The following is an 8869-nucleotide window of genomic DNA, read 5'->3' on the forward strand; positions in this document are numbered from 1 at the left end:
GTGTGACTGGTCTCTCTGTCCCCCATGTCCGGTCCGGGGCTGGCCACAGAGTAGGTGGCAACCATGGGTTACAAGAGGCGTGAACGAATAATGTGACTGGGTTTTGGACCCATCTTGGGGGCATCGTGGAGGGAGGGGGAATCAGTGGGGGGAAGTGAGACTGGAAGCAGGGAAGACTGCCAGGAGTCTGCAGGCCCCCTGGGAGGAGCTGGGAAGATCAGCAGACCCAGCTTTTAACTGCCACTTCCTTCTCCCTAGCAATGGTGGATGTGATCTTTGCCGATGTGGCCCAGCCAGACCAGACCCGGATTGTAGCCCTGAATGCCCACACCTTCCTACGTAATGGAGGACACTTTGTGATTTCCATTAAGGTGCGGGTCTTGGAGGAGTCTAAGTATTTTCTCTATCATTAACTGCCAAGTAGCCAGTCAAAACAAGGGAGCCTTCATCCCCCCCCTAATCCAGTCAGTCTATTCTCAGCCTTTATTCCCACACAGCTCCCTACAAGCCATTCCCTGGCCCCAGTCAAATATCACATGATGAGTAATGTCTGCAAAACTAGCATCTTTGGGTTTAAAGAGGCAATAGGACGTAGTGGTCAAGTGCATGATCCTTGAGTCTGACAATTTGAGCTTGAATTCCAGCTCGCTGTGTAACTTTGAACAAGTTACTTAATCTGTGTGCTTGTAAAATGAAAATACTATGTGTGTAAAATAGAAGTATTAGTCCAATTTTTTAGTGTCTATGTAAGAATTAATATATGTGAAGTGTTTAGAACGGCCTGGTGTAGAATAAATACTAGATAAATGCTAGTTGCACTTTAAAAAACATTTTACTTTGAAATACAGAGAATTCTGCCATGTGCCTTTCAACCAGATTCACCATTTTGTTAGCCTTTTGGTACATTTATTTTCATATTCTCAGCTGCATTATTATTGTCAAAGAGGAAGCAGAAGGGGGGAAAAGCCCTGAGTGTAAAATTTAAACACTGGCTTTTAGATGATAGGACTCTGTTGAAAGCTAACTGTTCCAAATCCAGACCAAATTGAAAATTTCCAAAACTCGAGTTTCACCATTTCCAGTAAAAACAAGTACTTCTAATTTAAAGAGCACAGAAAAGGGTAAATAGCTCAAAGACTTGCTGCAGACTTCAAATCCTCTCTCCTCTGTAGGCTAACTGCATTGACTCCACAGCATCTGCCGAGGCAGTATTTGCCTCTGAAGTGAAAAAAATGCAACAGGAAAACATGAAGCCCCAGGAGCAGTTGACTCTAGAGCCATATGAAAGAGACCACGCTGTGGTCGTGGGTGTGTACAGGTGAGCAGGGGGCCCTGTATTCCACCAGGACAGATGTCTCTGGCCCCTGCACCCCAGAGCCACACGGTTCAATACTTGTTAGGAGTGCCCCTAAAGTGGTGACAAGCTCTGATGCCTCTCATCTCCCTCTCACAGGCCGCCCCCCAAGGTGAAGAACTGAAGGCTGGCTCTTCATCTGGATTGCTAGAGATTGTGTTGCTACTGTTACACGTGTGTTTTTCTATTAAAAGACTAATCCGTCCTTCCGGTCTGGGTCTGCTGCTGATTGCTTGGCGACTTCTATTGACAACAGGGCGGAATGCGCCCTTAGTTAACTTGCGTGGTGGTGGTGGTGGTGGTGGTGGTGGGTGGTGGACAGTCTCAGTGGATCACACAGCGCATGCTCCTTTCTTAGCTGCCTCTTGCGCCACCCTAGCCCGGATTTTGGAGCTTGAGCGGAGCTCACTGCGCATGTGTGCTGGTAAGCTCCGCTGAGCAGGCGCAGTACCGGTTTGTTGTGGTTGCCATTTTGCTGGTTGCATTACTGGGTAATCGGGGCCCTGCTTCGCTGCGTCCACCGGATATCTTCAGCCAGTGGGCAGGCCTGAGCTCGGGCTTCCCGAGCAGTTTGAGTCCCCTTGCCTGCGTTCTCAGGTAACGAAGTGGCTACAGATGGGGCGCGGCTCGCGCTCCGCCCTCCCCCTGTCGCTGGGAGATTTAGGAGGCGCAGGGAGGAGAGGAGTGGGGCGGCGGGCAGGTGTAGGCCATGCCTAACTATTCATAGTTGGATTCCTGGAAGGGCATAGCCCGAGAGAGTTGTCTTGGGAAGGGGTTCTGGGGTCCCGCTCCCGCCCTTTGTTTGGGCTCGGCTCTGCCCGCTGCATCATTGTCGCCTAGCAACAACCGCCCCGAGCTGTGATTGGTTGAGCTCTTGGGCCCAGCGACCAATGGCACGGTTGTTGCCATGGCAGGTGTGGACTGCCAAGTTCAGGCCTGCCCGCTGGCCCTGGCGGCCCTCCAAAATGGGAGGCCAGACGCCTGTGTCCCTGGGGGCCGGTGGCTGCGTGGGGCGGGGCCGGCCGGTCGAGGGTTACCCCGCCCCTCCCCCGTCCACCTGCCTTTCCCTTCCCTGTGTGCCCCGGATTGACCCTCGTCCCTGTCCCCTCCTCTTCCCTCCTCCCCCCGCAGCGGCTGCTGTTGTCACCCACCGGCCGCCTGTCCCGCTTGCCCTCCCTGCGGTAGGGCTTGCCGGAGCCCGCTGGCCCGGGACAGGCGGCTGTCTCCTCACCGCCGCCACCGCCGCCATGCTGGCTGCTCGCCCACCCCACTGGGGGCCCCACCGCGCCCCAGCCTCCCGTGGGCCCCGCACCAGCCCTGACCCGGGTAGGGGGTGGTGGCTGGGAGAGACGATCCTGGTGTGGGAGGGCCCCAGGAAAGAGTTTGGGGTGTGTGTGTTGGGGCGGGGGGAGCTCCAAGAGAGATGGGGTCGTGGGGTGGCAAGGCTTGGCATAGGAGAAAGCGACTGATATGAGGGATTTGGGGGTGGCAGATAGGGAAGAATTCTGTGATATTTGGGGGATTTGGCTATGGGGCCTTCTAGGAATGGGCAGTTGTGGATTGACTCCAGTGGACAGAAGAGTCACTGGAGAAAGGGCCTGGTGGGAATACTGGATTGGGAGGAGGTGGGCAGACTCCAGCATAGGGAAGAGAAGGACGATCACTAGTCGTGAGAAGAGACACATCCCTTTGCCCCCATCAGGAGGAGTGGGCCTTGATTGGAAGGGGTACCTTGGCACAATACTGGGGAGTGGGATATGGTACGGACAAACTAGCTGGAGCAGTGGCTCCTGAGGTGGGAGAATGATATAGGGAAGAGGTCTTGGCATAATATGGGGGGGGGGGAGATCCCTCAGGTAGGGTGTGCCCTGGTGGACCAGAATGCCACAGGAGTAGGACTCATATAGGAGTTTTCAGATAACTGTGATCAGGAGGTCCCCAAAGACCCTGGTGTGGTTTTAGAGGCTTACAGAGGACTTTGCTATGGTTTGGTGGGGCCTAGAGGACTCTAATGTGGTTTGGGGGATCTGCAGGGAAGGGTAGATCTTGAAACAGATGAACCTTGCTTTGGTAAGATGAGATCCCAATATTCAGGGGAGAGGGCAGGGGTTCAGGATCTTGTGTGAGGGCGTCCTGGGGAGGGTTACAAGTGGAAATGGGAAGAAAAGAGTGAACCCTACTCCCCATACTGTCTGTGATTTCTGTTTTCTTCCTTCCTCCAATTATTGGTGTCTTTCTGTCCTTTTCTGTCCTGGCCCATATTCCTGCCTGACTCCCAATCACTCCCTTTCACATGTGCCCATTTGTGCTGCCCACCTCATTTATTTGGTAATCATTTGTTGAGGGACTCTGCTGTGCCTTCTTTCCCCTCCCCCTCACCACTTCTGTCTGTCCCCTCTTCATTCCCACCTGTTGCTCTGTTGCACTTTTCCTCCACCCTCTGTGCCTTGCCTTCTTTCTGATGTCCACCCCTTTCCTGCCTGGCATTCTCCCACACATCCCCTTCCATGTTGTTCCCCTGCCTACCGCCTGCTCTCAGGTCTCAGCGGCGGTGGCAGCCGAGGTGCAGGATGCGAGAAGGCGCCCCCCGGCCGGGCTCCCGCTCCAGGCCTCGCTCCCCTGCGGCCCTCTGAGCCCACCATGGCCGTCCCACCGGGCCATGGTCCCTTCTCTGGCTTCCCAGGGCCCCAGGAACACACACAGGTATGTGATCAGCTGGCTCCTCGCCTGCCTAGGGTAGAGGGAGGCTGGGAACAGAAGGATCTTGGGGCCAAAGATAGTGTGGTTATCCAGGACAGTCTCTCAGGGGCATGAAGAGCCCCATGGAAGTTGAATATAATAGAAAAGTTGCTGGCAGAGTCAGGGTTTTGAGGGCCTGGGTTAAAATAGGTAAAATTACTAGGTTCTCCATGCTTTAGTATTCTATTCTGTAAAATGGGGCCAATAATGTTATCTACCCCACAGGGTTGTTGTGAGGATTAAACCAGTTAATGAAATACATATAAAGTGCTGAGGACAGTGCGTGGCACATAGTAAGCAATAAATGTTCACTAAGAAAAAGTCCAGAGTGAAAGATCTGGAGGGAGTGAAAGGGGAGGAAAGTTGAGCCTGGAGGGTCTTGGAGTCTGCAGGGCCTAGGGTACAGGGTATAGATCTCCAGGGATAGAGACAGTTAAGGTTCTGAAATGTAGAGCTTGGAGTGGGAGATCCAGGGTGCTGGATCCAGATCCAGGACTCTTGAAGTGAAATAACTGGACAAAGGTGCTCACATAGGGGGCAGGGGGTGAGCATTGGAAAGGCCCTAAGGGATAAGGGTGAAGCAAGATGGGAACCCTTAAGATGGGATACCCAGATGGATGGTCTCAGGCGAAGGGTTGGGAGGGGCAGAGCCTAAGTTTTTTGTATGATCTCTCCCACTGAGGTTCAGAAAGGAACACTCAGCCAATCTTTAATAATTATCCACTACAGCCCTAGCTGGTTTGACTCAGTGGATAGAGTGTCAGCCTACAGCCTGAAGGGTCCCCAGTTCAATTCTGGTCAAGGACACGTGCCGGGGTTGCAGGCTTGATCCCCAGTTGGGGGCATGCAGGAGGCAGCCAATCAATGATTCTCTCTCATCATTGGTGTTTCTATCTCTCTCTCCCTCTCCTTTTCTCTCTGAAGTCAATAAAAATATATTTAAAAAATAATAATTATTATTATCCACTACATACCAGGCCCTGCTCCAGGCACTGAAGATACACAGCAAGAATAAGACATAGCCTCTGCTCTTGGGGACTTTTTCTGCTCATGGGGTTGTCAGAAAATGACCAAATAAATAGGCACACAGTAGTGATGAGCCAGCCACCCATTAGTTCTCCCCCTTGAGGTTGGAGGGAAAGGTCTGTCCTCAGTGCCCACCTCTCACCCTGTCCAGCAGGTATTGCCTAACGTGCGGCTCTTGCCGAGGAGGCTTCCCCTGGCCTTCCGGGATGCAACCACGGCCCCGTTGCGCAAGCTCTCCGTGGACCTCATCAAGACCTACAAGCACATCAATGAGGTAGGCAGGGGGTGGGGGACCCAGCTGGGTGCTGAGGGGTCCTGGCTGCTGGCACAGGTCACTCACCAGTCCTCATCTCCTGGCTGGCCGGCTGGGCAGGTCTACTATGCAAAGAAGAAGCGGCGGGCCCAGCAGGCTCCTCCTCAGGACTCAAGCACCAAGAAGGAGAAGAAGGTCCTGAACCACGGTTATGACGATGACAACCATGACTACATAGTGCGCAGTGGCGAGCGCTGGCTGGAGCGTTATGAGATTGACTCCCTCATTGGCAAAGGCTCCTTTGGCCAGGTGCGGGATGCCCCCACCCACCCAGATCCAGAGATTGGGGGATATGGGCACCCACTGATGTTGGTTCACACAGTCAGTGGTTCAGTGGTTTCAAGTTCTATGCTGGGCCATTCAACCCAGCCCAGTCACTTGGTTTTCCTTGTGCCTGTTTCATTTCTTAAAAAAAAATCTGCAATTAACAGGACTCTCCACATGAGGTTGTGTTATTTCATGTCCAGTGTTCATACTAGTGCCTGACTGTTGGTGAGCACTCAATTTTGAATTCCTGTTAGTAATATTGAATAGTGATATTGGTGAACCTCCTTAGCTGGAGGGAAAACAGTGGTGCCTGGCTCTGTTTCCTCCCTCACCTCCCATTTCCCCTCACTTTGTGACATACCCTGCCCCTGCAGGTGGTGAAAGCCTATGATCATCAGACCCAGGAACTGGTGGCCATCAAGATCATCAAGAACAAAAAGGCCTTCCTGAACCAGGCCCAGATTGAGCTGCGGCTGCTGGAGCTGATGAACCAGCATGACACGGAGATGAAGTACTACATCGGTGAGCCCTGAGGCAGCACGAACTGTTAGGGACAGGTCACCCCTGCTATCGGACGGGGTTGGTGTCCTCAGGACAGGGTCTGGTCTGTAATCCCATGACTTCAGTGATTCTTCTGCCACTTTTTATGATTTTTGTCCTATTCACAAGATAATGCTGGTCAGAGTTTATTAGGTGCTAAGGGTCAGGCTCTGTTGTAAGCACTTTACATAAATAAGCTCTTGTCTGCCTCACCACAGTGCCACGGAAGGGGCATCATTGCCCACAGCCTAGAGATGAAGAAGCAAGGCATTCAGGTGCTATTATTGCATAAGGTCACAGAGTGTGTACTCAGTAGAGCTGTAATTTGACCAGGCAGTGGACTCCAGAGTCTTTACTTTTCACATCTATGCCAGCCTTTTCCCTCGTGTTTATACTGGTTCCTCTTAGAAAAAGCAAGAGGATTTAAATAGTATGTTTCTTTAAATATAAATCGTCACAGTAAATGGAAAATGAGTAACCTCTGCCACATACACAAAAAAAAGAATTGAGACTAAAACAATGTTATAAAATTAAATGAGGCAGAATAGAATCTTATTAAAGACACCGTTGGTGAGCCTCCTTAGCTGAAGGAAAATAGTGGTGCCTGGCCTGTCTCCCTCTTCATCTGTGCCTGTACAGACCTGTCAGCATCAAATGGAAACTTTCTCTTGGTTTATCTGACAGTTTGACAAGAGACGGGAAGAATTCACTTAAGAAAATCAGTCTTTTTCTTGGTATGATCCAAGTTATAGACCATATAAAAATACCTGACTAGCAGCTGGTACCTGTGGGCACGCCACTTTGGCCAGTGCTCGAAGCAGAGACACATATCTGCTTCCGGCCCTCTCCTTGATTCCTGCGTACCCCAGGCCACCACTGGCCTTCTCTGAGCCTCAGGTTTTTTTCCCACCCCCTTATTTGGCCTCCTTCCCGGCAGTGCACCTGAAGCGGCACTTCATGTTCCGGAACCACCTGTGCCTGGTGTTCGAGCTGCTTTCCTACAACCTGTATGACCTCCTGCGCAACACGCATTTCCGGGGTGTCTCGCTGAACCTGACACGGAAGTTGGCGCAGCAGCTCTGCACGGCGCTTCTCTTCCTGGCCACGCCCGAGCTTAGCATCATTCACTGCGACCTCAAGCCTGAGAACATCCTGCTCTGCAACCCCAAGCGCAGTGCCATCAAGATCGTGGACTTCGGCAGTTCCTGCCAGCTTGGCCAGCGGGTAGGGCCTGGCCCGCCCTAGGGGTGGGACTAGTGGTGTGGGTATGGGTGTGGCTGGGACCGGGCGGAGCCAGCTGGTAGCCAGAGATTAAGGGGCCGAAGTAGGCTGGATGGGGTAGTGAAGTGGCTGATGCCTAAGGGATAGTGCTTAGGTAAAGAAGAGAGCCACAGGATATATATATATATACTGCCCAGTCAGAAAGGGAAGAGTGAAGGCTGGGGGTGGGGCCAGTTTTGAGGCTGCCAGATGTGGGTAGGGGAAATTGGGTTGGCTTTGAGCCTAGTTGGCACTTAGCTAAAGATTGTTTACCCAGTCTTCTTAAAGCTGGGATGGAAGGTGGGGAAGGTGCTTCAGCTATGCAACTTCCTGTAAGCAGTCATTTGAATTAATGATGATGGTGGCATGAAAAGGGTCGGATTGGGATGGTAGGAAGGGCTAGGTTTGAAGACTGCCAAACTCTGACGAAGAGGGGCCCAGAGTCAGGCCTACAGATGGAGATCAGGATCAGACTAGGCCAGCAGACTCTGAGGCCGATGAGTAAAGTGGAGGTAGTGGCTCCTGTAAAGTTGGTGCTGATAACATCAGGGTTTGTAGCAACCATATCCCCAGTTTGAGGCAGAAGGCTTATTGTAGTTTTGGGGGTGCCAGTGGGGGTGACTATTGCCCTCTATCCTCCCTCAGATTTACCAGTACATCCAGAGCCGCTTCTACCGGTCACCCGAGGTGCTCCTGGGCACGCCCTATGACCTGGCCATTGACATGTGGTCCCTGGGTTGCATCCTGGTGGAGATGCACACCGGAGAGCCCCTTTTTAGTGGCTCCAATGAGGTGTGCTCCTGAGGAGGGGTTGTGTTGGAGGGGGTGCAGGCCGGGCTGGCCTGATGACCCTGACTGCCCACATGCTCACAGGTGGACCAAATGAATCGGATTGTGGAGGTGTTGGGCATCCCACCAGCTCCCATGCTAGACCAGGCACCCAAGGCTCGCAAATACTTTGAACGGCTGCCTGGGGGTGGCTGGACCCTACGGAGGACAAAGGAACTCAGGAAGGTGCGGCCCCTGCCCTTTGCCGCTCCTCCTACCCTGGTGGCCCCTCACTCTCTCACACTTGGGGCTCCCTCTCTCCCTGCTTCCTCTCCCTTGTGTCTTTCCCTTCCTTCCTCTCCCCCTTGTCTGTCTTTTCCTTCCTCCCCAATCTACCCTATCTCTCCTACCCACCCCACAACTCTTCTTAGCTTCTCTTTCCACTTTCTCTCTGGTGCCTCTGTTTCCCCGTGTGTGTCTCCCTGCCCCTCCTGCCCACTGACGGCCACTCTCTTGCCCCCCCTCCCCCCCCCTCCCTGCCAGGATTACCAGGGCCCTGGGACACGGCGGCTGCAGGAGGTGCTGGGCGTGCAGACGGGCGG

The 8869-nt window shown here is 53.0% G+C and overlaps 2 protein-coding genes across 9 annotated transcripts in view; both read left to right on the forward strand.

Moving 5' to 3' along the window:
* The window catches only part of FBL (fibrillarin), a 12857-nt gene extending 11297 nt beyond the window's left edge, over positions 1-1560 (forward strand). The window contains exons 7-9 of the mRNA XM_006763668.2: positions 259-371; positions 1173-1318; positions 1454-1560. Coding sequence (XP_006763731.1) covers positions 259-371; positions 1173-1318; positions 1454-1478 — 284 coding nt within the window. The 3' untranslated portion in view covers positions 1479-1560. The remainder of the gene's footprint in view (positions 1-258; positions 372-1172; positions 1319-1453) is intronic.
* A 244-nt stretch (positions 1561-1804) lies between these two features.
* DYRK1B (dual specificity tyrosine-(Y)-phosphorylation regulated kinase 1B) overlaps positions 1805-8869 on the forward strand; it is an 8759-nt gene continuing 1694 nt past the window's right edge. The window contains exons 1-9 of one of the 8 annotated variants that reach the window (XM_015563855.1): positions 1805-1951; positions 3894-4057; positions 5274-5393; positions 5493-5681; positions 6074-6221; positions 7177-7463; positions 8145-8291; positions 8373-8513; positions 8811-8846. In XM_015563855.1, the coding sequence (XP_015419341.1) occupies positions 3995-4057; positions 5274-5393; positions 5493-5681; positions 6074-6221; positions 7177-7463; positions 8145-8291; positions 8373-8513; positions 8811-8846 (1131 nt within the window). In that variant the 5' untranslated portion in view covers positions 1805-1951; positions 3894-3994. Of the gene's footprint in view, positions 1952-1977; positions 2681-3893; positions 4058-5270; positions 5394-5492; positions 5682-6073; positions 6222-7176; positions 7464-8144; positions 8292-8372; positions 8514-8810; positions 8847-8869 lie in introns of those variants that run through there. The other 7 variants (XM_015563854.1, XM_015563852.1, XM_006763673.2 and 4 more) reach the window with 7 other exon arrangements.

This window comes from Myotis davidii, unplaced genomic scaffold (assembly GCF_000327345.1).
Source record: "Myotis davidii unplaced genomic scaffold, ASM32734v1 scaffold178, whole genome shotgun sequence".
Taxonomy (NCBI): domain Eukaryota; kingdom Metazoa; phylum Chordata; class Mammalia; order Chiroptera; family Vespertilionidae; genus Myotis; species Myotis davidii.